This window comes from Peromyscus leucopus, chromosome 20, assembly GCF_004664715.2.
Source record: "Peromyscus leucopus breed LL Stock chromosome 20, UCI_PerLeu_2.1, whole genome shotgun sequence".
NCBI classification, from domain to species: Eukaryota; Metazoa; Chordata; class Mammalia; order Rodentia; family Cricetidae; genus Peromyscus; species Peromyscus leucopus.
This window is the reverse complement of record NC_051080.1, coordinates 9645160-9672647: the sequence shown is the minus strand read 5'-3', so window position 1 is coordinate 9672647 and position 27488 is coordinate 9645160. Positions and strand designations below refer to the sequence as shown.

The window sequence follows — 27488 nt, the reverse complement described above, 5'->3', positions numbered from 1 at the left end:
GGGCGGGGCCTTCCGGGTTGGCCCCGCCCCTCCACCCCCAGCCTCCCAGGACAGCCGGAGCTGCTGTCCCGCGCGGATCTGGCGCTCCGGGAAGCCTCATCACTTGGTCGCAAGACGATCTGAAGTCGCCTTGTGTCCCCGCGCGTCCTCCCCTCCCGAGTCCTCGCGGGACCGTGGCGGGGCGCCAGTCGCCTGGTTCAGGAAGCGAGGAACGTCAGAGAGGAAGTAGGTTGTGCGAGCGAGCGCGCGCGCGAGGAAGGCTGATCTCAGGCCAGGACCTCGCTGCCGTCCTCTTATCCTGGGCCGGGTTTGCGACCGGCTCGCTTCACCCCAGAACCGGGAAGTGGGTGCACACCCCCCGCAGAGGCGTGGGGGAGCCCCGCAGGTAGCCTCTGCGCTGATGGTCCGCCGATGTCTCGCTTGCTGGAGGTGGGGAGTGTAGGAAGCTGTCAGGCAGTCCGTCCACAGGTGGAGGGAGGGGTAAGTAAGCGCAGCACAGCTTGGAAGCCGGAGATGAGCAATAAAAAGCAAAGCCCAAGAGAGCGAGAAAGCTCTAGTCACTTTCGGAATGGACACAGTGCCCCCCAAACAGAAGATTTTTTTAAAATCCGATTTTTCCGTGCCTGAAAGTAATCCTTCAAGATATGCATCAAAGACCTCAGGTTTCTTTTATTCTATTTTCATGCTAAACGTTTTTGCTACCTACATGTTCCGGACTGATCTGATTTCCCAGACTAAACTTGCACCTTACAGTCTTGTCTCAGTCTTGTCTCAGTGTTGTTTCCGGCCCAAACAGAAAACCTTGGTGCCCTCTTCTCCCTTTCTACGTCGGCAGACTTCTGTGGATTGCCCTGCAGAATACATCTAGCACCGGGACACTAGCGCCCTTTCGAACCTCCCACGTAAATGTTTGGTGTTCTCTTCCAGACGCCTCTTCCTGTTTCTTTGTCCTTGCTCTGCACACCAAATTGTCCGGGGAACCTCCGCTTTCGGCATGAATATAGAAATATCTGCACTCCTCTGGGAACTTCCACTGACTGTCTCTTCTCTCAACTCAGAAGATAATCAAGTCAATTCAAAGCCCTGGAAGTCTAATCCCTCATCTATAATCTCACCTGCTCCTTGCTGTATGTCTGTGGAAGCTGTTAAGTCTCATACCCGGAACAAAAAAGCTAACTGAGGTGCCTAGAATGTATCAAAGTGGATGCTGTCCACCAGGTTCTCCCAGCATCCTTCAGTCCCCAGCTCTTACAGGGTCCTCCCGTACCTGGCATACCCTGTCCACTACCCTGAACTGTGGGTACTGGGTACCAACCCAGCCACGCAGCTTCTCTGGCCCCTATGTAACTCAGCCATTTGGGCTATGCCAGTCTCCTAGCCCAGGCTGCCACTTTTGGTAGGCAGCTCCTCTCTTGCTCTCCCTCCCCATCTCTCCTCACATGGCCAGGCTCAGTTTGGCCATGTTCACTCTGGACTCTCCCAGATGTCTCTGCCTCTGCCTATGCTCTCCCTCATATCTGTAATAAACCTTTCTCCTCAACCCCTTGGGAGCAGTCATGTCCTCCCTGTTATTTCTTTTTTTCATTCAGAAGCACCTCCAACGTCTGTGCTTTCTACTCCTAGTCCCCAGAAATGTTCCCAACAGGCACCCAGCTAATTAGTGTTCCCATCCGTGTCTTCCATCACGATCTCGTGAGGCCCTGAGTGACTAACCCTTTTAAAGTCACAGCCCCTTGCTTCTCCATCTGGCACTGCCTTATCTGCTTGACAAAACACCATGACCAAGGCAAGGCTGAGCTTAGCTTGGAGGGATGGAGCCGACCCCAAGCACAGTGGGAGGGTGGGAATGGCAGCCTGCAGGCAGACAGACAGGATGGGATGGAGCAGCAGCTCAGAGCTCACATCTTGAACGACAAGCAGGAAGCAGAGAGAGCACACTGGAAATGGCCCAAGTCTTGAAACCTCAAAGCCTGCCTCCAGTCACACTTCCTCATCCTCCCAAACAGCCATCACTTGGGAACCAAGTATTCAAATGAGGGAAACTCAGGGGGGCCTTCTCATTCAACCCACCATAGACACCATTTAACATACTGTGAAACGCATTCTTTGCTTGCTACCTTCTTCCTCCATTAGAATAAAACTCCTGTGTGTTCTTGTCTCCTTTTCCCTCTAATTTTCTTAATGTTTTATTTCCAGGCATCTGGATTAGTATCAATCACAAATAGGACACCTTTTTGGTGAATGGATGACAGTATATATTTTAGTATATCCAAAGCATTTTAAGTTGCCACTGAAGTAAATCAGTGTATAAGAAACATGGATGTTGCCCATGGCATCTAAAAGGTCTTTCTGCAGATGTATCTGGGACAAATGGAGCTGTTGTAGGGTGAAAGTCATTGGGAGAGCTTATGTGGAACATTTTCATTTGGGTATAGAGTAATGTTCAGTAAGTAAAACATTTAAAAAAAAAACTGGGCAAAAATGTGAGTACGAGGATAATAAGGAGGGAAGGAGTGATGGAGAAGAGGAGCCAGAGTGGAAGGGAACCAAAAACCTCTACATAGGAGGAGACTTGTAGCTGGTTTTTTTGTCTGGATCCAGTGTCTTTGGGCCCCATCTCAAACAGGTTAAGATTTGTTTTTGCCTAAGCAGCGTTGCTCATAGGGGAAGGCACAAACACATCCCATCCTTAGCAGTCAGATCTGGTCTTTTTTAATTTGGGAGAACTGCAGTAGCCAAGGAATCGATCTGGTCCTGAAGGATGTTAAGCTGATCTGAAATTTCTTGAAGTTTTTCTGAGATCTGGTGGGACAGAGAGGTTAATTGATGCAAAGAGGGCTGTAGTCCAGTGTAGGGTAGCTTTTTTATCCTGCCAGCTGGTCCCAAATAACCACACAGAGGCTTAATATTAATTATAAATGTTTGGTCAATAGCTCAGGCTTGTTTTTAGCTAGTTCTTATAACTTAAAGTAACCCATTTGTATTAATCTATGTGCTGCTCCGAGGCTCATTTACCTCATCTGTGTACTTCCCATCCTGCTTGCTCTGCATCTCATGGCATCTCCAACTCTACCCTTCTTCTCCCCAGCATTCTCTCTGCCCCGAAAATCCTGCCTAGCCATCAGCCTTTCAGCTTTATATTTACAATGAGTGCGACACATTTTTCACAGTGTTCAAAAGGATTATTCCATAGCAGTTCACCTGTTTTAGTTCTGAGTCCTGGAAGCAATATCTATTGTAGCAAAAAGAGAAATAAGTTGGATGGTCCATTAGTTCCCTTTTTGGAGGTAATCCAAACTGGTTTTGGAGGTTTGGGAGCACTGATTCCCAACTGCTTCAAGCCGACAAAAATGAGTGATGCAGAAGGGACCACAGTTAGGGTGCATCAGAGGAGGATCCATCCAAGGAGCCGCAATAACACAACAGATCGGAAAGATCAGAAACATAAGTTGGGAGGTAATAACTGTGTAACCTTGTGGGAACATTAAGAGGCAAAGTTAAAGAGGAAAATGTTTCAGATCAAGATTAACGTAAGCAATTGTTTAGTAAGGTTAAGTGATCAGTTGTTTCTAGGTCTGTGGTAAGGGCGAACATCATGGCAGAGAGCACATAGTGGAACAAATCTGCCTACCTCATGGTGTAGGGAGGGGCAGAGAGAAGGAGGGAGGAAAGAAAAGAGATAGGAAGGAGAATAGAGTCCATGTTCATCAGGGGCACATTTAGGTAGGCCCTACCTCATAAAGTTACCACCAGTTCCCAATATCCCATTAAAGCTATGAATCCATCAGTGGATAAATACATTGATAACAGGAGAGCCTTCATAATCCAAACACCAAATGCATGCCCCTCCCTACTATGTTAGGGACAAAGCCTTCAAAACAAGAACTTTGGGGAGATATTTCAAACCCAACCCCTACCATACAGAGAGATATGAATACTATCATAGAAGCTTACAATCAGACAAATGTACTTTTTACTGTTTTATAGCTTTTATATTTTGCACCATTTGAATATATTATTTACTCCCAAGGTTAATTGCATTTAAAAACGAAAACATACGGAAGCAAATCCTTGAAAGAGTAGTATGAGTCTATTTCTCTTGATTAATTGGAAGGAAGGATTTTTGTTTGTTGAGAACGAGGGACAGAGAAACCACAGAGAGAGGTGAAAGTAGGAAATGGCCATGAAAGACAAGGAGAGAAAAGTAAAGGTTTAAGTAAGTGCTGGAGGGGCCCAAGGGAAAGGCACGTTCTCATCAGTCTGTTCAGTAATCTAAGGCTGTGCTCAGCAGCTCCATGGTCCAGTAACACTGTGAGGTATCTCTTAGCTGCAGCCTCTGAGGTGGAACACTGGGAAACAAGGATCGATCAAATAAAGGCCCTATCAAGCGAGTAGCCACAGAGAGGGGCCATGGATGCCACCATACAGAAAACAGAAGTCATGCAGATCTCACAGGCTCCAAACTGTTTGAGGTTCTTGTATACTTCGTGAAAAATAGGTGGATGGGATATGTCTTTAATGCTGTATAAATTAGTTTGCTTTTTTTTTAACCTTTACCAAAAATGGTTGCATAAAAACTTATAACAGTAGATGCTCAGTAATTTTAATAGTGATGGCTCAGTTGTTAAGAGCCCTTGCTGCTTTTGCAGGGGACCCAGGTTCAGTTCTCAGCACCCACATGGTGGCTCACAGTCATCAATAACCCCAGATCCAGAAGATCTGGTGCCCTCTTCTGACCTTCGCAGGCACCAGACAGGACATGGGGCACATGCATACATGCAGGCAAAATACCCATACACAGACAACAATAAAATAAGTAAATCTTTTTAAACATTTAATAGTAAGTAGCCGGGCGGTGGTGGCGCACACCTTTAATCCCAGCACTCAGGAGGCAGAGGCAGATGGATCTCCGCGAGTTCGAGGCCAGCCTGGTCTACAGAGTGAGTTGCAGGAAAGGCTCCAAAGCTACACAGAGAAATCCTGTCTTGAAAAACAAAAACAAATTACTAGTAAGTAGGTACTAATTGAAAAAAAATACTTTAAATTCAGAGCTAAGTCTCTTCTATTCATTTTATATATTTGATTCCTGAACATGCTCCCAGGTCTCTTTCTAGTAAACAACTTGCTTTTTATAAGTTTCACCTGGAAAATTTTAGCGTCAGAATGAAGTTTTCCAGTGTTGGTTTGGGGAGCGGGGAGAATAATCCTAGAGCGTGACTAGACAAACACCTTTCAGTAGGAGATGGGTTGCCATGAGAGTTGCTCTGTGTTCAGACGGTCACTTGCCAGCATCTCATGCAGGATAGCAATGCATGGCATGCAGCTTCTAGAAGCTGTCTCTGAAACTGTTGTAAAGTTGTGGGGGGTTTCAAATTTGTTTGTTTGGTTTTTGCTTTTGTTTTTCATGACAGGGTTTCTCTGTATGTCCCTGGCTGTCCTAGAACTCACTCTGTAGACCAGGCTGGCCTTGAACTCACAGAGATCTGTCTGCCTCTGCCTCCCAAATGCTGGGATTGAAGGTGTGAGACACCACCGTCCAGCCAACCTGCTGTAAAGTTCTAATGAGAATTTTTCATATTTCAGGTAGAAGATGAACAAGCCTCTGACACCATCCACGTACGTTCGCAGCCTCAATGTCGGAATCATTCGGAAGCTGTCGGATTTTATCGATCCTCAGGAAGGATGGAAGAAATTAGCAGTGGCTATTAAAAAGCCATCTGGGGATGATAGATACAATCAATTTCATATAAGGTAGTATGGCGTTTATTTTTCTTTTTAAATCCTTCCCATCACAAGAAGGATACGGGCATACACACCGTCTAACATAATTGCCTCTCTCTTCTCATCTCTGCTTGATTTAGTAGAAAATACAAATACAGGCTTAAAGTTTGAGCTGTATTTTGAAGTTAAAAACTTAATGTCAAAATTTGTCTTACAAATTTTGTAATTTTGTAAGAAAATAAATTATTGGGGTTTTTTTTTTGTTTTGTTTAGTTTGTTTTTAATCAATCTGGTAAAGACTCTAAAGCTAGGCTCCCAAATTATTCTTCCTGCAAATGTCTGCTCACGTGAAGGCCAACATCATAAAGTACGAGGGAGAAGCTCAGCTTTCAAACTTGGAAACCAAATTCCCAAGGATAGTTTGTTGATATTTCCATTAAAAATGGGAGGGGGTTATTGCAGCCATCATTCCAGAGAGAAGGGGGTCTTCCCTACCGAACAGTGTCACCAGCTGTCAGAACAAAAAAAAAAAAAAAAAAAAAAAAAAAAAAAAAAAAAAAATGTATGATGTTAGCAATGTACAGCCGCCAGTGAAGACTGGTTCCCACGAGGCTCATCGGGGCCCAAAAGCATAAGAGTTTTGTCCACAAATTTTCTGTGCATTAAGAAAGAGAAAACTAACTTTTGCTACTGACCTGGTCTTGTGTAGACAAGGCTGGCCTCAAACTTGTAAGGCTAGCCTTGGACTCGTGATCCTCCCGTCTCTACCCGCTAAGTGCCAGGATGACAGGTATGCACCAGCAAGAGAGGGGTACTTGTGTCGTGAGGAAATCTGAAGCCACACCCCCCTACCCAAATGATCAGACAATGCCACCAGTCATGGCACAGAACTGCATTTTGTACCTCTGGGTATGATGTAGCAGCAAGAACACATTACCCACTGTGTGGTTCTTACCAAAACTGTTACTCGTGATTGAAATTACTCATTAAAAAGTAGTCCTGTAAATGGAGACAGTGAGACACAGACAAGATACCTGACCTACACTGTAGGTACGCCACAGAGAGAGAGAGGTGGAAAATGTAGCCAGATTTCCTGTGTCCCGCCTGGCCCGCAGTCAGGACAAATCTCTCACCCACAGCCTATTATAAAATAATCACACAGTGGCTTAATATTATTTATAACTGCTCAGCCATTAGCTTAGGCTTGTTACTGACTAGCTCTTACACTTAAATTAACCCATAATTCTTATCTATGTTTAGCCACGTGGCTTGGTACCTTTTCTCAGTTCTGCCTTGTCATCTTGCCTCCTCTGTGTCTTGCTGGTGACTCCTGACTCTGCTCTTCCTTTTCCCAGCATTCCTTTAGTCTGCTCACCCCACCTATACTTCCTGCCCCACTACTGGCCAATCAGTGTTTATTAAACCAGTGTACAAGAGCATTATCCCACAGCAGGAAAGAACATTCAGAAGAGCACAGATGTGGGCAGATGCTGCCAGTTGGCCAACTGATAAATCTAGATGGAGGTTAAGTTGTTGTTCACTATGTTATTCTTTCAAAGTTTTTGTTAAGTTTGAAATGGTTCCAAAGAAAACCTTTGGAAGAAAAACAGAATGGGCTGTTTTGGTTAAGTTTTCAGTATTACTTTCTAAAGCTAATTTTTAATTTTAAAGAAATGAAATGAAGAAAAAGATGTTTTCCTTTCTATTTGATTAAATATAGCTAAGATCACAGCCTAGGTGCATTCTGCTTCATGAAGCAGCCCTTATTCATTTAAAAGTATATAGCTAGAAGACCGAATGTGTCATGTAAGGTGTAGGTAGACCTTGCGATATAGCTAAGTGATTTAAAAGTGTATGCTTTGGTCAGAAGAGCTCAGAATTTGGATCTAAACTTGGGTACATTTTGAGTGTGCTGTGTGGTCACAGATAGCTACTCTGCCCAGTACGGTCTAGCAGTCTCATGCTAACATTCTCAGTTGTCTCTCTAGAGATATCCTGTAGCTCTCTGATTAAACATTCAGGGTATATTTAATAACTAATATTAACTGGGTGGGTTTGAGCAGTATATGCGAGTATGTGTTTGTGTGTGCGTGTTAAGTGAGCGTGCTTGTGGAGGCCAGAGGTCAACATGAGGTGCCTTGCTCACTCTCGCTCCATCTTGTTTTTTGAGACAGGGTATCTCACAGAGCCTGGAGCTTGCAGATTCATCTAGACTAAGTAAACAGTGGGCGTGAGGGATCCACCCATCCCTGCCTATCCAGCCCAGTATTAGAGCAGGTGCCCTGCACTGGCCTTTTGCCGGGATGCTGGGGAATCTGATCTCAGGGTCATCAGTCTTCACACTAGCAACAGCGAGCACTTCACGACTGAGCTATCTCCTCTGCCCCAAAAGTCAGCTTACATTTTTTAAGAGTTCTTGATTTTATCCTGTTGTGTGTGCATGCTTTGCCTACATGTACGTATTTTCACCACATGTATGCCCATGCCAGTAGAGGGCACAGAAGATGGCTTTAGAACCAATAGAACTGGAAATACAGGTGGTTGCGAACTGCCCTGAGGATGCTGGGAACCAAACCCTGGTCCTCTGGAAGGGCAGCCAGTGTTCTCAACCACTGAGCATCTCTCCCGCCCCAGTGGTTAACTTATCATCCTCTTTGGCCCCCTTTCTGCTGAGTGTCTTTCTCCTAGTCGGGTTCCCCCACACCCCCGTTGCTTTTCTGTCCTCAGGTCCAGAGATCCGGACAGAAGGGGATGCGGGAGTGGTGTGGAGATCAGTGCCTATTTTCATATGAACTCTCCTTGTGTACTGGTTTGTTTCTTGCTTTTCAGGAGATTCGAGGCGTTACTCCAGACTGGAAAAAGCCCCACTTGTGAGCTGCTGTTTGACTGGGGTACCACCAACTGCACAGTCGGGGACCTTGTGGATCTTCTGGTCCAGATTGAACTCTTTGCCCCTGCTACTCTCCTGCTGCCGGGTAAAGTGGGTGTGGCCAGAGCGTCAGCAGCTGGCTGATGTGACGCATGGCAGGAATACAAGTGTTTCTTTTTCTTTTTACTCTCCGGTGGAATGAACGAACCTGACATTTGAGTCCTGCATTCCTTCAGCTCTCCCCAGCTTTCATCCACTCTAGATGCCTGGTGCTCTGGACTCTGCTGCTAAATTGCTAGAAGCTTGGGGATGGAGTCTAGGCCCCCCTCAGAGTCAGGTAGTTTTGTGGGGGGGGGGTTATTTAGAGGGATGAAGAATGTATCCTGTATGAATTTATTCTCTTGAGCCATGTCTCCCTCTAGACCCCCATTTGGCTTCACCTTGACGGGACTCATCATGGCTTCCTTACTCTGCATTCCCCTGTGTTACTATTGTTACTATTGTTCTGTCTCCTCCTTAACCCACTTCCCTTCTCCCTTTGATACACTAGGGGGCCTCAACCTTTACTGTGTAAAGAATCTCAGAAAGATCTCGTTGAATACGTAGATTCCTGGACTCCATGCCACGCCTTCTTTTGGGGGTGTTTATTGGTTTTGGTTTTGGTTTGTCAAGGGTTTTTCTATGTAGCCCTGGCTGTCCTAGGACTCACTCTGTAGAGCAGACTCGCCTCGAACTCAACAAAGATCTGCCTGCCTCTTCCTCCTGGGTGCTGGGATTAAAGTGTGTGCCACCACCACCCAGCACCACACCTTCTTAATAGGACTCATAACACTGAGTTCAATGTCTAAAATGTTTTTGGTCCTGTTCCCCACACATACTCCGTGTGTGTGTGTGTGTGTGTGTGTGTGTGTGTGTGTGTGTGTGTGTTCAGTTGTTTGTTTTTGAGGTAGAATCTCATGTAGCCCAGACTGACCTTGAACTTACTATGTAGTCAAGACCAGAGTTGAACTTGATCCTCCTGCCTCCACCTTCAAAGTGCTGGGATTACTGGTGGGCACCCCCGTGCCAGCTTGTTCTTTATTCTTAAATAACTACAGTGTTTCCTAATTTCCTAATGGTTCTGAACCACTTTCGTAAACACTATTACTCGGTCTATTCATCTTTATCACAACGGACAGCATCTTACGGGGTGTCTTCCTGTGTTTGGTGAGGATGTAGGGCCAACATCTAGAAGCTGCATGTGAGTTTCTGGTTGTCTTGGTTAGGGTTACTGTTGCTGTGAAGAGACACCATGAGTACGGCAACTCTTATAAAGAAAAACATTTAACATTTTACTGGGGCCGGCTTACAGTTCAGAGGCTTAGTCCGTTATCCTCATGGTGGGAAGCATGGCAACACACAGGCAGACGTGGTGCTGGAGAGGTAGCTGAGAGTCCTACATCCCAATCGTCAGGCACCAGGAAGAGAGAGACACTGGGCCTGGTTTGAGCATCTGAGAACCTTAAAGCCCTCTCCCACTGACACGCTCCCTCCAACAAGGCTGCACCTCCTAATCATCCCACTCCTTATGATCCTAGGGGGGTCATTTTCATTGAAACCACCCCACTGATTTTTCACACAAAGACCTTTCTCTTACACGGAGACTAACTTTGTCTTCTTGTTCGGCAGACGCTGTCCCCCACACTGTCAGCTGTGTACCTCCTAGAGAAACCGCAACAGTGGAGCAGACACACCGGCCTTGCTGCGAAAAAGACAGCACACCTGTAATGCCTGTGCCGAGGCCAGAACAGAGCTGTGGGCAGCCCGACTCCTCCAGCCCCGCCGAGAAGAGTCTGGAATTCAGCGATACGGATACTCGTAAGTAACGCCGCCTACTCTTTCCCACTGGTGGGTTTGCCATTGTGGTGACGGAAAGGAAACTTCTCCTGCTTGTGCTGTGGGTAGAGTGCTTGGACATTGGTTTTCCTTTAAATTGATTAAGTACCATCGTCATGGGGCTGGAGGGACGGCTCAGCAGTTAGGAGCACTGGCTGCTCTTCCAGAGGACCCGGGTTCAATTCCCAGCACCCACATGACAGCTCACAACTGTCTGTAACTCCAGTTCCTGGAGATCCCATACCCTCACACAGACGCACACAGGCAAAACACCAATGCACATTTTTTAAAAATACATAAATAAAAGGTACCATCGTCATGGCATCAGTTACCAGTTCTCTTGGTGACTTGAAGTGTAGATGTAATGGTCTTATTAAATAAACACAGAGCCAAATGTAGAGTTAAAAGTTCAAGAGGTCAAAGCAGTAGCTAAGAGCTGAGACTAAAACTGCCTTCTTATCACACACTGCCGCTGCCGTCCTTCCCCTGAGAAAGAGACCTACTTCCTGTGTGCCTGTCTTTTTATTGACTTTCTGTTCTGCCTTCTCCTTGGTTGTAAACCCAACCACATGACCTCCTCGTCACTGCCTGTCTATACCTCCAGATCTCTATGGTTATTATTGAGATTAAAGGCGTGTGTCTCCAAGCTGCCTATGTCCTTGAACACACAGACTCTGCCTGCCATGTGATTGGGTTAAGGGTGTGTGCCACCACCGCCCCGGCTTCTGCTATGGCTTGCTATTAGCACTGACCCCCAGGCAACTTTATTAATCTACAAATAAAATCACATTTCAGCACAAATGAAATATCACCATATTGAAGTAATTGGGACACGCAAACAGTCACAAAAACTAAGAAAGAAAGCGAGTCAGGGTGGTGCTGTACACCTGTGCTCCCGATACTTGGAAGGCAGAGGCAGGATGGTCAGGAGTTTGAGGCCAGCTTCAGATGAATAACAAATACAAGGGTGGCCTGATCTGCATGATATCCTGTCTCAAAACTAAACGTATAAAAAATAATAATTTTTAAATGTGACTAGAGTTTTGGAGGAGTAGACCGAACTTAGCCAAATAAGTATTTTGGGTGGAGATAGAGTGTTTGGTACAGAATCACCGAGTCTAATTGTCATAAAAAAAAGATTGTGTGTGTGTGTGTGTGTGTGTGTGTGTGTGTGTGTGTGTGTGTGTGTGAATGTGTGTGTGTGTGTGATCTTCAAATTGAGAAAATATCAGTTACTAAAGCCACATTCCTTTGTGTAAGCACCTCTTCCTTGTTTTGTCGACGTGATAGGTTTTCACAGTTTTTCATTTTATGAACTGAAAAGTATCACAAATGACTTTGACGAACGGCCTGTTTCTCTCGGCGGCAGCAGAATGGGAGAGGGAGGCTTCGGAGTGGTGTACAAAGGCTGCGTGAACAACAGGACCGTGGCGGTGAAGAAGCTCGGAGCGGTAAGCCGTCCCCCTTCCTCCTACCGGAACAGGATGTCAGTTAACATTCACGGATTTATCATCTCAGCACCTGCTCCCTTTAAGTGGACCCCATCCTAACTTCGCCTCTCTTATCATGTAAGAACCTCCTGAGGGCTGTGAAGAACTCTCTCTAGAAAAGTGTTTACGGACACAGACATAATAGAATCATGTTTGTAATGGTGGTAGATTCACAAGATAAAGTTAAGAAGCCTTGCACCACAACGCTGCTTACATAATTTAGATTAAAGATAAGTGTGGTTAGTTGCTTTTTTTTTTTTTAATTCTTTTCCTCTCTTGGCTCTTTGCTTTTTGGGGGCCTGCCACCCAGCTCCCAAATAAATACCTTATATGAAATTGATTGTATCTATCATCCCCAGACGGCTTTTTAATAGCCACTGCTAATTTCTTCCATCCTTCCTGAGGATCGATAAAATCCGACAGCTTCCGAATGATTCCGACATTGAGGCTGTGAACGTACGTGGATGGTGTCAGAGGCTTGTTCATCTTCTACCTGAAATATGAAAAATTCTCATTAGAACTTTACAGCAGGTCGGCTGGACGGTGGTGTCTCACACCTTTAGTCCCAGAATTTGGGAGGCAGAGGCAGGCAGATCTCTGTGTCTGTATACCTTTCTTTCTTACTCCATTGCTTGCTGTATTGCTGGGTGCCTGGCCCCTGATGTCCTCCTCCTTCTTTCTCTCCTAGATCCCTCCTCTCCCAGATTTTTCCTTCTATATATTCTCTCTGCCTGCCAACCCCACCTATCCTTTCTCTTGCCTTGCTATTGGCCATTCAGCTCTTTATTAAACTATCAGGTGTTTTAGACAGGCACAGTAAAACAACTTCACAGGGTTAAACAAATGCAACATAAATGAATGCAACACATCTTTGCATTGTTGCACAAATCCTAAATGGTCTTCTAATAAAAACCCAGAGCCAGATATCAGGGTAGAAGCTGAAAGATCAGAGAGACAAAGGAACGAGCCACTAGAGAAACTTCTCACCACTACTGAATCCTCAAGCCAAAAGCCTCTGTGTCCTCAGCCAAAAGGGCTCCAAACTCCTGTCTCCTTCTGCCTTATATTCCTTTCTCTGCCCAGCCATATCACTTCCTGTGTCGGCCTTCCTAGTGCTGGGATTAAAGGCCTGTGACTCCCAAGTACTGGGATTAAAGGTGTGTGCCACCACTGCCTGACCTCTATGGCGAACTCTGGCTGGCTCTGTCCTCCAATCTTCAGGCAAGCTTTATTTCTTTACAAACAATATATCACCACATTGCATCATTAAGCAAATGTTCCAAAGCATAAACAAACGTAACACACCTTAAAAGTAATATTCCTCAACAGATAAAATACTAAGAAAATGTCATCTGGATACTTTTGTATGGCCTGTCTCATTTAAAAGTATCATTTAGGTGCCAATGAGATGGCTCTGTAGGTAAAGGTGCTTGCCACCAAGCCTGATAATCTGAGTTTGATTCCGGGGACCCACTTGGTAAAGAAGAGAACTGACTCCTACACGTTGTCCTCTGACCTCCACATGTTCACTGTGGCACACACACACACACACACACACACACACACACACACACACACACACACTAAATAAATGTAATTTTAAAAATAATATTTTATATATATATATATATATATATATATATATATTATATATTATATATATTTGGAAACGGGGACTCTCTATGTAGTCCTGGCTATCCTGGATCTCACTATGTAGACCAGGCTAGCCTCAAACTCACCTGCCTCTGCCTCCCAAGTACTGGGATTAAAGGTGTGTGCCACAACGCCCAGCAAAAACAGTATTTTTTTTAAATGCACTTTATGAAAAAGAAGTTTTCTTGCCTGTCCTTTTCCCCTATCTCTATAGATTTTTTTTAACCTTTAACTATTGATTAATTATAATATCAATTGTTAGTCTTTCAGATGAGCATGTCCTGTGCATGTATGTACCAGAGGCATCCCTTGTCATGGAGGCTGCAGGTGCTTTCCTAGGATTCGATTATTTTTCTATTCATATTTGTTTTCATTTTGTTACACAGAATTCTTCTTTAAAGTTTTCCCTGTGGTGACGTTCTACATTTCATTTTGTTCCTACCACAACCCAGAAAGGTATATATATATATATTTTCCTTTCTCCAAAACAACATAGACCTAGGGCAATCACATGTATTTCTAGATGTCACTAATTCTATAAAACAAAGAGAGTAAGGTCTTTGTAGAGAGCATGTGTACCCCTGTGTGAATGAGCATTCATGACCTGAGAATGGCCATGTCAAAGACCTCAGTGCCTCGGACTCTCCTGTGGTCCGAGTGTGGCTGCTGACAAATGGTTGACCTTTAGCCAAAGCCGGTACATGTAAAGGGTCTCGACCTCTGTGTTCTCATCCCAGGTGACTGCAGCCTGAGGCTGCTCCCCGACAGAGAAGCCCCCTACCAAGATTAGCTCACTGGCATGCTAGGACATGCTGTACACAATAAACACACCGAGTCTCTAGGTGGCTGGTATGACTCCATTTCACTTGATCCCAGCTTTGTGTTACTTTTGTCTTTCTGTCTGTCTGTCTGTCTTAATCTCCTGTCGCTCCCTGTCAGATTGCCAGGACTCAGCCATGCAGATGATAGCAAGATATTATTTTTAATTCATTTTACTGTACTGTTAATGAACCCAGGGCCTTGATTATGTTAGGCCAGCACTTTACCACTGAGCTACATCCCTGCCCCCTTAATGTCTCACTGGAGCAAAGGTCAAGCTGCACTGGCCGCCCTTGAACTCACTCTGGAAGCCAGGCAGGCCTCAAACTTGATGTTCTCCAGCCTCAGTCTCCCACTTATCTGGAACTACAACCCCGCATCACCAGATCTGGCTTACCATGTCATTGTAAAGTAAGCAAATCAGCAGGGCACTCTTTCCTGGGTCCCCTGCCAGCTTTAGGAGCCACAGGGTAATTGTATCATGTCACAATATATATTTTTATTTTCATAGATGGTTGAAATCAGTAGTGAAGAACTGAAGCAACAGTTTGACCAAGAAATTAAAGTAATGGCGAAGTAAGTGTTGATCTGCCAGTGTGGAATGGGGTGAGAACATGGCACAGGGCAAGGGGACCTGGTTTCACCCAAGTGTGCAGATTCGGGGGTGTAAAGATACAGGGTTGAGACTAGCACTATCGGTTCTCCAACTAGATGATCACATACACTCATGCCTGCAGATTAAAAGTAGTCAGTATTCCACATCACAGCAACATTACAGAGGATTCGAAGTGTTTTCCATGATCAGGTTTTCTATTGCCAGAATTCCTGTCAGTTCAGCAGTAGCTACTTAAAAAACAAAATAAAACAATTTCTAAATCCAAGCATGATGTTGGTACACTCCTGTAATCCCAGTACTTGGGAGGTCAAGGTAGGAGGTTGTGAATTCAAGGGCAGCCTGTGCTACATCGCAAGGTCCAAGACAGCCTGAGCTATAAAGGAAGACTCTGTCTCAAAAAATTAAATAAATAATAAAAACAAAAACTATTTATAAAATAACAGACCCTCGGAGAAGTTAAAATTCAGAGAAGTGTAAGGAAATACTATATACAAAGATACTGAGACTATATTGATGGGCTCCATAAGGAAGGGAAGGAGAACCAAATCAGCAAATGTGATAATTCCAGTGACTGGTATTTGAGTATATATAGTATGCCATACACCGCATTATCTGCTTACAGTTCATGGACTCATTTAATTCTGAGAACAATGAGTACCACCTCCTTTATTAAAAAACAAAACAAAAAAAAAAAAAAACAAGATTTAGGAGTGTAAAATAATTTGCCCAAAGTCACATCGCCATCAAGTATTAGGGATGGGTTCTGGTCCAGATGTAGCTAATTCCAGAGCTTTTGATCTGAATCCTAAGGAAGTCATTAACCCAACGCCATGAGGCCATCGCTTTCCATCACCCACTCCACTTATTTACCCTCATAAAATAGCTAATAGACCCAGAGTAACTCGTGTACAGTAAAAACGATGCACATGGAAACAACGGACCAAGCGCTCCTCAGATTTGACCTCCTCATCTCTACCTCCATCGTCCAGTTCTAAAAGTAACTTGTGGCCCAGGCGGTGGAATGTCCGTCACGAACAAGGCTCTGGGGTTTATCCCCAGCACCACCTAAAGCTACACGTGGTGGTCACACACTTGTGGATTGCACTACATTCCCAGCCTCTAGTGTTATAATTTTTTAAGTGTCAGTTTCTGGACCTTACTACCAGAATGACCTAGTCCAAATTTCTTATCTCTACCCATGAGGGAGTAAAAAATGATAACATGTTGTGAAGGTTGATGAAAGAAAACAGGTGAGCCTCCACCTGCTTTATAGATAGTAGAAATTCGATCAACATTACCTACTTGTGTCTAAAATATGCAAATTTGGTGAAAATGGAGGATTTATCGATTCAACTGACACTTCTCAGAGTATTTCTGACAGTAGAAGTCTGATTTTACTCAAGGGTAATGCAGAGTTCTAGATGGCATGGAATGAACAAATTAATAAACCCCGAACGGAGCATCTCTCAGGTACCGTGTGTGCTTCCCGGCTCTCACAGCTATTCATAAATTATCACAGCATCCACATTGTGTGGTACTGTGATGTCAGTACCATGTTCTGTCTGCAGGGAAGCCCTGAGGCTGAGGTTGTCAACGTGCCATGCGTCACCGGTCCAGGAGGGGGCAGGACTGCGCTTTCAGTGGAGGCCTGCGGCTTTGTTAGTCTGTGGCTGGTGTACTCATTTCTCTCAAGTGTACACAACGCTCAGATGGTAGACAAGCATGCATGCGGTTAAGGACCATAAATATGAAAGTCAGATGTGACTGAAGGTCGTTCCTGTAAAGCCTGGGGTGGGTTAGAGTTTTGTCATGTTAGAGGATTTGTCCCTGCTCTAAGTTTCCAGATCTTGGAAATGCACGGAATGAAGATGAGCACCAGCCTCGCCCTGAACTAACCTGTCTCGGGTTCCTTTGATCTGATCAAATGTGGCTACAGACTCGGGAGAGGTTCGCTCCTGCTGTGGCTCACGATTACTGAAACCGGAAGACCCTTTCACAGAAAAGAATGAACAATTTCAATGAGCATGTTAGCATGTTAGGAACATCTGTCATATTACATACGCTATGTATATTACATATTACATACACACACATTTACATATGCAGTTTATCTCTTTGATCTTTCTGCTAGAACTCCTACACGGAGTAACTTCGGGAAAGATTTGTTATAACAGTTTTGCATGTTCCCTCACTTGCACAGGTGTCAGCACGAAAACCTGGTAGAGCTGCTTGGCTTCTCAAGTGACAGCGATGACCTGTGCTTAGTGTATGCTTACATGCCCAATGGTTCCTTGCTAGACAGACTGTCCTGCCTGGTAAGACACCCGTCACCAGATTGTCTCCCTTCCCGTGTCTATGGTAGATTGCTGATGTTCACATTTGGTCGGGATCACTTAAACCACATTAAACTTACTGTTTTCCTGTTCTGTAAAACAATGCAGTTTATGTGTTGACAGGTATTACAAATTCAGAATGCAAAGGCATCAGTGAAGTAAACATTGAAGATCTTCTTACATATTTTTATTTTCAAGTAAGGAGTACAGAGTCCACTTAATCTTACTGGAGATTATTTTTTGTGAGCTTTAGAAATTGTAACCCTAAATTCTTAGTGATACGGTCAGTGACACAAACGTGACTACAAAGAATACTGTTACGGGTTTTCTATGGATTTTTTGTTTTCACCTAAACCATTGTTTTAAATCCGGTTTGTCTCTTCATAAGGATGGCACTCCGCCACTTTCTTGGCACATGCGATGCAAGATTGCTCAGGGTGCAGCTGATGGCATCAGTTTTCTACACGAAAACCACCATATTCATAGGGATATTAAAAGGTAAACCTCCTCTGAAGAAGCTTTTGAAAGCCATCTTTAAAGCACAGTTTTCTGTCGCTCTTTTCAGTGACTCTGCCCGTGTGTCTGAACGGACAGTGGCCGGACTGTCCCGTCACTGGAATGCTCTCTGCACTGCACACACCTATAATCTCCACTGTGCCAAGCCTTCTGACCTACTTCTCCTTGGGGAGATTAGGTTCGTTCTTGGTTTTTGGATCACTGATCTCTCCTGAATCACCTTCGTCCTCCATGGATAGTTTTCAGCCCTCTCTGCTCATGTGTTATTTACCTCATTAAGTATTCACCTGCTATATGCTAGATATTGTACATGATGTGGTTGACAGATGTAGCTCAAAAGCAGAGCTCAACACCAGTCAGAGAATCACAAAACAGCAGAGTTTTAGTGTTTAATTATAGTGGTCAGTATTACTATAAAGGATTTTGAAAGACAATGTTTAAGCTGAGACTTGAACTGGAAATAAGGAAGCAGTTTGAGGGTAGCTTTATAGAAGATGAGGAAAATATTCTAGAAAGCATAAGCCTATAAGGGGAATGTTAAGAGGGAATATGAGGGGGCTGGAGAGATGGCTCAGTGGTTAAAAGCACGAGCTGCTCTTCCAGAGGGCCTGAGTTCAATTTCCAGCAACCACACGGTAGCTCACAATCATCTCTAGTGGGATCTGACGCCCTCTTCTGGCATAAAGGTGTACATGCAGATAACACTCATGCAAAAAATAAAGAGGGAATATGACATCATGATGAATTACAGGAAGTGAAATGATTACAGTGTGACTGATGTGTAGAAAGTGAAGGGTAGGAGACATGAGAGAAATTAAATAGATGAGCAGGCAATCAAGTCCTATGGGGCCCGGTAGACAAAGACAAGGGTTTGATCATAAATGTAATGAGATGCTGTTGAAAGTTATAAAACTATGCCAGTGGCTCTCAGCCTTCCTAATGCTGCAACCCTTTAATAAATACAGTACCTCATGTTGTGGTGACCCCAACTATAAAATTATTTTCGTTGCTACTTCATAATTAGTTATAATAGTTGATATGTAGAATATCTGATATTCGGCCCCTCTAAAAGGGTCTTTTGACCCCATAGGGGTCGCACCATACAGGTTGAGAACTACTGGACTACAGCATCATATTCAAGTTTTGTGAATCACTTTGAGTCTAGCAGAGAGAGCAGTTTAAAATCAGGGGTAATTAATAGATTGCTGCAGACATCTTGGTAGACATAGTTCATATGAGCAGAAGCAAGCAGATACGAGTGATTAAGGTGGCAAGATATGTTTATATCTTAGCTTGTAGAGGGTTCAGAAAGAAGGAGTATCAGTAATAGCCTTTGAACTTACAACACGCACAGTCGCGCTCTGGGAATGACTGCGACATGACTCACTTATATAAAAAGGACTGGAAAAGGTCCAGGTTGGGGTGGGCTTAGAAGAGGTGTACGTTATCTGTTTGAAATTCTTTTAAGACAGGGAAGTGGAGAGGCTAAGCAGGCAGTATGATATAGATTTACAGGTAGAAGTCTCAGCTGAGTACATAAATGTGTATAGCGCTTGCATGTACATGATGCTTAAGGAATTATCATTTAATTTCAGAAATATATAGCATAAGGGCCCAGGATTAAATCCCAAGGATCCCTAAGACATAGCCAAACAAAAGGGGACAGTCGCCAAAAGACATCTAATAAACTATAGAAACACATAAGTAGATGAATGCCTATACATGGATTGTAATGTCTTTAAAATCGAGTAAAGAAAGTTTGCCAAGAGGGGGGTCAGAAGTCAACTTAACCCACTGGATTAATACAATCCAGGTCTGTTACGACTTTATGGGGAGCTATTTCCATCTAGGAATTGAGTTAGAAGTCAGGTCGTATAGAGGAGAGAGTAGGAGCCAGAAAACTTGGAATAGAATAGAAATAATCTGTTTGTGATATTTTGATACTGAAGTGTGACATCTGAAAACAGATGTCATTTAGGAAACTCTTGAAATTACCAAGAATAGTGCATGCTTATATGGCTATGAAAAGGGCCTAAAAGGAAAAGGATGCAATAGAGAAAAACAAGACAGTTCTTAAACTACGGTCATGGGGAATACACAGAGCCACACGGAGGAGGGGGCTGGTTCAGAGACTGGTCAGTCTCTGTGTCTTACGTGCTGGGATTTTGCTCGCTGTCTTCTGTTCTTCCTGTGTATTCTATGCCATGCCTTTGCACAGGTTTATTGGATGTGCCTGAAAATTTGCACTTCCCATTTACCCCCAGTCTTCTTTCTACCTAACATGTGTTAACTTCTATCAGCTTTATTTCAAGCCCTCCTACTCCATAAAACCAGTTTGTACTAGGTCTCAGCTGTTCACTTCCACAGTGCCAGCTTAAGGTCCAAAAAGGCAGGTTTGATAACATCAGTCGCCCATTCTGAGACCTGAATGGTGTCCTGGTGCCCAAGGATAAAGTCCAAATTCTCTCTGTGTTCCATGGACACGAGTGGTCGTGTGTACTGTATTCACCTTACGTTCTCACCACCTTGTTCATCCACGTGCCTGCCGTATGTCTTTCTTCCCTCGCAGTACTATCCACTTCTAATCACTCTTTAAGACCAAGCGTGCTTCTCAACTGCTCTTGAGAACCCTCTTTCACCTACACACAGTTATTCTCTCAGCATTTCATACCAAATATTACCATCATGTGATCTTCATTGGTTTTTAAAAATTATTCATATGCCTTTGTCACAAATAAGACCTGTGATTGTTTTTTGTTTTTGTTTTTTGGCCCTTGGGTTATGCATTCAGCTTAAATACTATAAACTGTAGGAGCTCTCAGTAAGAAAATACATGCACATGAATGTGTATGATAAATGGATGAAGATCTTTTAGCTGGGCATGATATTTCTTTAAGATTCCTAGGAGTACAGCCCTGTAGGGCAGCACACACCTTTAATCCAAAACTCTCTGTGAGTTCAAGGTCAGCCTGGTCTACATAGTTCCAGAACAGCCAGAACTACATACTCAGACCCTGTCTCAAATTATATATATATATATATATATATATATATATATATATATATATATATATATATATATATATATATTTCCAGGAAGGACAGGTGAACGAAATAAAAATAGCTGAGGTTTGGTTGGAAATTTCTTTCTAAATGTATTAAATCGTGTTAGGAAAGGAGCTAAGGTGCCTTTGACTCATTTCAAACCCCGACACAGAAAGACAAATACCTCATGTTCTCATTTCTAGAAACTAATCCCAGAGAACTTTGGGATGCAGGGGTACTCACTAGGGACAGGGGGGCAGGAGCGGAGGCAGAGGCATTACCAAACAAGGTTGAGCCGTGGCTTCTGAGGCCCCCTCAGCTCAGTAGAGCTTAGGCTGAGACAGCCCGTGAGGTCTCTCAGTGTGGCTGGAAGGACACAGAATGTCAGCCCGGCACATGGAAATGGCTGGTGACTATAGGGGCTGCCATGCCCCCGAGCGTGGTATGACTCTACACACCACGGACAAGACTGAACTGCCATGTTACACGGAAGGTATGCAGATATACCCCATTAGAAAATCCGAATTTCTTCCAAAGAACAGCGCTTTTGGCCTGAGGATATAGACCAGTAGGAAGGCTGTTACCTTCCCCTCCACCTCCCCGCCCCCAAGTGAAGCTCTGGAGTTACTCACCAGCACCATTAAAAAAAAAAAAAAAAAAAAAAATTTTAAGGAAAGCTCCTTTGGAAGGTTGTACTAAAACTGTGCCCTCCCTTAAGGGGAAATTTTATTATGCTTTCATTCCCTTAAACATCTCTCTTCAAGATGCAGAAAAGAAAGGGAAATGGTCGTTTCTCTCTTGCTGTCATCTGAATAACTGACTGACCCAAACATATTTCAGTCTTCTATGCTGCATCTATAAAACGACACAATGTAACTAATTCATCTATATTACAAGTGTGTGTGTGTGTATATATGTATATGTATATATATATACACATATACCTCTTTCTAAGAACCTATTTGACCTCAGAGGCAAGAAAAATGTTTTCTTCCTTCAAATTTAATTTTTTTTCCCCAGTGCAAATATCTTACTAGACAAAGACTTTACCGCCAAAATATCTGACTTTGGGCTCGCCCGGGCTTCTGCAAAGTTTACCCAGACAGTCATGACCAGCCGCATCATGGGCACAACGGCTTATATGGCACCCGAAGCTTTGCGAGGAGAAATAACACCCAAATCTGACATCTACAGCTTCGGTGTGGTACGTGATCGATCGTTCCCTTTATTGTTTTGTATGTGTTTCTTTACAGTGTGTGTGCATGCGCGTGCCACAGCGTACATATGCCAAGAGCCGGAGGGTAGCTTGCGGGAGCCAGTTCTCTCCTGCCGCCATGCTGGTTCCGGGGATCAGACTCAGGTTGCCAGGCTTGGTAGCAGGTGCCTTCGCTTGCTAAACCTCACTCCAGCCCATGATCATTCCTTTTAAACTGTGAATTACATTAGGATGTTGGAGTCCATGTGTCCAGTTTAGCTCTCCTATATAAATGTATGAGCTGTTTATATTAGCCTGTAGTTACACCAGAAAGTTTATGAACAATTCACAGTATGTAAAAGTTTTGAGTTGATTTCTTTTTAATTACTGCAAGGAAAGGTTCTCTTACCGTGCATTCAAAGGAAGCTTCAATTGATTCAGAGCGCAACGTTAATCACGTCACATACTGTGTATGTTTCCTTTCTTGTCTCTTTTGTCACTTTTATTGCCTAACACTCCGAAGTGGAGAACGAGGGGTGAGATGAACGGGGCTCCATCTCCATCTCAGTTTTCCAAATACATTTCATCTATGGAAACTGAACTTCACCCCACCATAACGTTAAGGCACGGGGTTGTAAAATGTGGCTACTGGCTAGAAAAGAAGATTCTCCTGAGCGCCCTGTAGGAAAGAAAGGACCCGAAGTTTCCAGAACACATGCTCAGTAGAACTTTTGGATACCTGTGTCCATAGGCTTTCTACGGTAATGACTAGGGAGATTTCTGTCAACATCTATGTTCCAGGCCAGTGGTTAGCACAAGCAAGCGTTGCTTAGGGCGTTCAAGTCCCTGGGCCCAGTCCATACTCCTTTTAATGTCTACTTGATGTCTTCAGTGTTTTGCTAATGGGTCTCTTTGTCTTCCTAGGTTTTGTTAGAGCTAATAACCGGACTTGCGGCTGTGGATGAAAACCGTGAACCTCAGTTACTCGTAACTAATTCATTTTTTTTTTCAGTCTTTTCCTCTTTTGCCTGTATGGTTTTAAATTCACATGTGTAAATGTGTCATATAGAAATAGCATTTCTGACATAAGACTGGCCATGTGTAATGGCATAGTGAAAGTGTGTGATGTATTTACCGTCCTGGATTTTGCTGGGATGTATTTGTGAAGCCTGAAAAGGTTATTTCTATATTCTTTGTTCCAGTGTCTTTGTAGCAAAGTGAGAAGAAAACTAGTTTACCCATGGTTTGTTACTTTCTGGGGTGTACAGACCCTGGATGGTGAGGCCATTTTCAGGTCATAGGAAAAAAAATCATAGTTTTCATTCATATCTGCATAAGAATATAAATGCCAGTAAAAGCTCTCTATTTAATCGTGGAGTGTTTCATTAACACTTCCCTCCTGTACTCCCATTCCTACCCTTTTAATTTTTACATTGAACATCTGATTGATAGTTTAGAAGTAGATGAGTTAAGTGATAACTAAACTTTAGATAAATTATGCCACATCCTTTAAACATATATGTATCTTTAAAGATATATATACCTGTGTCTTTACATATATTTTTATATATATATATATATATGTCTAAAGAAATATATATGTGATATTCATATATATGAAGACATATATGTGATATATATATATCATATAAATGTTTCTCAAAATTAACAACTATACTCCTTTTATCCTCATTTATGTATATGCCCTAATAGCACAAACTGGTACGAACAATTCAGACAATAGATATATACTAGATAACGTCTCAGAATTAGGATCAGACGATCATAAGGTGTAACTTGCTTATTAGGTCTTGATGCCAGGGCTGGAGAGATGGTGCAGCAGTCCAGAGCTCATACTGCTTTTCCTGAGGCCCAAGTTTAGTTCCCAGCACCCATGATAGGTGTCTTACAGCCGCCTGTAACCCCAGCTCCAGGTCTGAGGCCTCGGACCTCCACAGGCACCTGCAAACTTGTACACATACCCACATATAGACACACACATACATTCGGATAGTTAAAATACAGCTTCATACGGACAACAAAAGTCTTTGTGCCAATACTAATTGAAGTAAACTGTAGTATGTGAGATTGTTACAAATGTCCACTACTATAAATCAAAAATGTCCATGGTCTGTTGGAAATGTAATATTAAAATAGTATATGTAATATATTTGCACTGGAAGATATCTGTGAGAATATTCTAATGGTATTCACATTTTTATAATGACAGATCAAAAGGTAAATTTTATGTTAACCAGAAATATAAAGTTCTCTGTCTCATCAGTTATGTGAGGTCAAGAGGGAAACCTGAATTGGGGATGCCACATTTCATTTAAGCTGTTAGTATATGGACATAGGTAAAGTTCAGGGTGGAGGTTGGATTAAAAACATAAACATTAGACATACAGAGGCCAGTGAAACGCTCAGCAGGTAAAGGTGCTGTCACCTATCCTGACCTGAGTTCAGTCTCTTGACCTGAGAACTGGCTTCTTCAAGCTGTCCTATGACCTCCACCCCCCATAATATATAAATCAATATAAAAATGATTTCTTATAGGAGGTATTAGAGATGCAGGTTGGTTGGGAGAACTCTTACCTAGCTTGCACAAGGCCCTAAATTGGATCCCTAAAACAAAACAATAGGAAAGCAAAACAAAAGAAGCCTCACAGGGCCAAGAACGCGGTATGGGGTTAGGAGCGAGACCCACGCTTCACCAGCTTTGGCTTCTTTTTCAGGCAGCCTTGCCTACACAAAGGCCTACCTAGGTCTCCTAGTGAGACCCTTCTCCCCTTCAGGAAGTGTAAAAGTCACCACCGTGGTTCGAATAGGAATGAAAGATAGGATCTCCATGAGTCACAAGTTTGCACTGCGACGTTTAACAGTGAAAGTGTGAAAGTCAGGAAACAGCACCCTCTTGTCAGTCCTAAGTCTGTAATGTGCGTTCTCCAGTGTGACCTGTCAGTGAGGTCCCACTGCCTGTGTAGTTTCACAATCCATCTTGTGGAAGAGCTTTGGAATGCTACATCCCACTCCTCACCCATAATCCTTCCTTTCGATACAAATTTATTTGAGCTACTACAAAATATACTATAAACCAGATGTCTTAAAGTGACAGAATACAGGGCAGGAGTCTGAAGTCGAGGTTTGTTAAGACCATGAATCCCTCTTGAGGGACCAGGAGAAACTATTCCCAGCCTCTTACAGGTTCTGGTGGCTTCTGGTAGCTTTGGCTTATACCCTTGTCACTACAGTCTCTGCTGCTTGTGGTCACATTTTCTTCTGTAACTTTTTCTTTTTGTCATATATATATATATATATATATATATATATATATATATATATATACATATATATATATATATATATATATATATACATACACTTGTCTTTGAAGTTAGAGCTTGCCTGGATAATGCAGTGTCTTACTTACTGTGTTATTGCTGTGGTAAAATGCCATGACCCACATACACATATAGGAGAAAGGATGTATTGGGGCTTATGGTTCCCAAGTCTTTGACAGGGAGATATGATAACAAGTGGCTGGCCTGGCCGCAGGAGCAGGAGGCTGGCAGCTCACATCTTAAACCACGAGCTTGAAACAGAGTGAACTGGGAGTAGAGTGGGGCTTGAAGCTCTCCAAGCCCACCCCCAGGTCCTCCAGTGAGGCCACACCTCCCAAGCCTACCCAGACAGCACCAACAGAAGACCAAATGAGTCGATGGCAGACATTCCATCCAAACCTCTGCACCCAAGATGACCACGCACTTCAGATATCTAGAGAGATCATTTTTCCACATGAGGGCATATTTTCAGACCCCAGGAACCAGAACGTAGACAGACACAGATACGTGCTTCTGGGGCCATCACTCAACTGACCGTTCAACCCACAGCACCATCTCCTCCTCATTCGTCTCCCAGCCTCCCAGTCCTCCTTTCACTTTGATTCATCCGTCTGAGTCCCTGTGGATAGAAATGGGGAGTCTGGATCCAGAAGGTAGAATTGCATTTTCAGAAATGATCGAAAAGCTGATGACCCTGAACTGGCAAATGCTGCCAACAGAAATGCAGTCAGTTAGCTCATCACAGAAGGGTGAGAGTCGTAAAGCCGATGGGTAGGAGTCAATGGGGGGAAAAAACTAGCAAGTCAGTAATGTGTGCATGTGTATACATTTCCTTATCTACCGTTTGTCCTGTGTGACTTCAATCCCTAAGAAGGTTATAAAAAGTAGTAAGATGAGAGTTCAGGTTATTACAAAAATAGACGAAGCTCAGTGATCTAAATTCACATTCTGATTTCTTTCATTGTGACGCTTTTAACCACGTCTTAATGGCCACTTTCTAGCTGGATATTAAAGACGAGATTGAGGATGAGGAGAAGACGATTGAAGACTACACGGATGAGAAGATGGACGATGCTGACCCTGCCTCCATCGAAGCCATGTACGCTGCGGCCAGCCAGTGTCTGCACGAGAAGAAAAACAAGAGGCCAGACATTACGAAGGTATCCACTTTATAGCCACACGCAGTGAGGGCTCTGGGGGCCGGGATCCAAGGCCTCCATGTCATGTTCTTTTGTTCTGTCTTTCTTCTTGAAAGGTTCAACAGCTGCTACAAGAGATGTCTGCTGAAAAGGAATGAAACAGACTTCATTTTTTATATGGATATCGACACACACACCTTTTTTTTTTTTTTTTTTTACTTCTTGCGGTCATGGAGACTGAACAAGCACTTTGGCACTGAGCTACATCACCAGCCTGCTTTGGTTTTTGTGTTTTTTTTTTTTTCCTTAAATGTTCTTTAGCAAGGTGGCATGGTGCAATGCAATGTCCTGGTGAATTAATGGATGTGTTGACACACCACAAAATTGACAGTAGCTTGGCAGCACTCGGGCCCCGCCTACTTTGTGTGGAGATCATTTTCCATTACAACATCACCAAACTACAGCAGCCTCGCGATTCAGGAAAACAACCCTGCACTATAGGGTGCAGAGACCCTAGGGTTTGGGGTTTGGGTTTTTTTTTGAGGGAATAGTTTTTTTTTGAGACAGTGTAGCCCTAGATGTCCTGGAACTCACTCTCTCTGTAGACCAGGCTGGCCTCGAACTCAGAGATCAGGATTTAAAAGCATGCATCACCACCATCTGGCCCGGGACCCTGGTTTAAAGCTCAGCAGACTCCACTAATCCCCTGTAAAGCTCCGGTCCAGCTCTTAGCCACCATAAGCCTCGGTTTTGGCTTTTCTTTTTTGTTAATGAACTCCATGCTCCTGTAAATACTGCTCCTATGCTCCTGTAAGTAACCACCCACCACTGCTCCTGTAGCCCTCATTAAACTCACTGGGTCCTCAGGGTCGACAC

General features: G+C 43.6%; 1 protein-coding gene across 2 annotated transcripts; it reads left to right on the top strand.

Moving 5' to 3' along the window:
• Positions 1–10: 10 nt before the first annotated feature.
• On the top strand, positions 11–27488 carry Irak4 (interleukin 1 receptor associated kinase 4). Of its 2 annotated transcripts, none has more exons than XM_028869291.2 (12): positions 11–225; positions 5584–5751; positions 8551–8696; positions 10259–10447; positions 11756–11916; positions 14939–15003; positions 17244–17358; positions 17765–17874; positions 21958–22141; positions 23057–23119; positions 26475–26633; positions 26729–27488. In XM_028869291.2, exons 2-12 carry the CDS (start codon positions 5591–5593, stop codon positions 26768–26770), a joined length of 1395 nt encoding a protein of 464 aa, XP_028725124.1. In that variant the 5' UTR covers positions 11–225; positions 5584–5590; the 3' UTR covers positions 26771–27488. The 2 variants fall into 2 exon arrangements, with proteins under 2 accessions (XP_028725124.1, XP_037053308.1); XM_037197413.1 differs by lacking the exon at positions 11–225 and adding an exon at positions 249–480.

Excerpts from the sequence above, each read along its gene's own strand:
- Irak4 (XM_028869291.2), top strand. The coding sequence starts at position 5,591 with ATGAACAAGCCTCTGACACCATCCACGTACGTTCGCAGCCTCAATGTC. Across the intron at positions 17,875-21,957 it reads ATTCATAGGGATATTAAAAG|TGCAAATATCTTACTAGACA; the intron begins GTAAACCTCCTC and ends TTTTTTCCCCAG. Across the intron at positions 26,634-26,728 it reads AGAGGCCAGACATTACGAAG|GTTCAACAGCTGCTACAAGA; the intron begins GTATCCACTTTA and ends TCTTCTTGAAAG.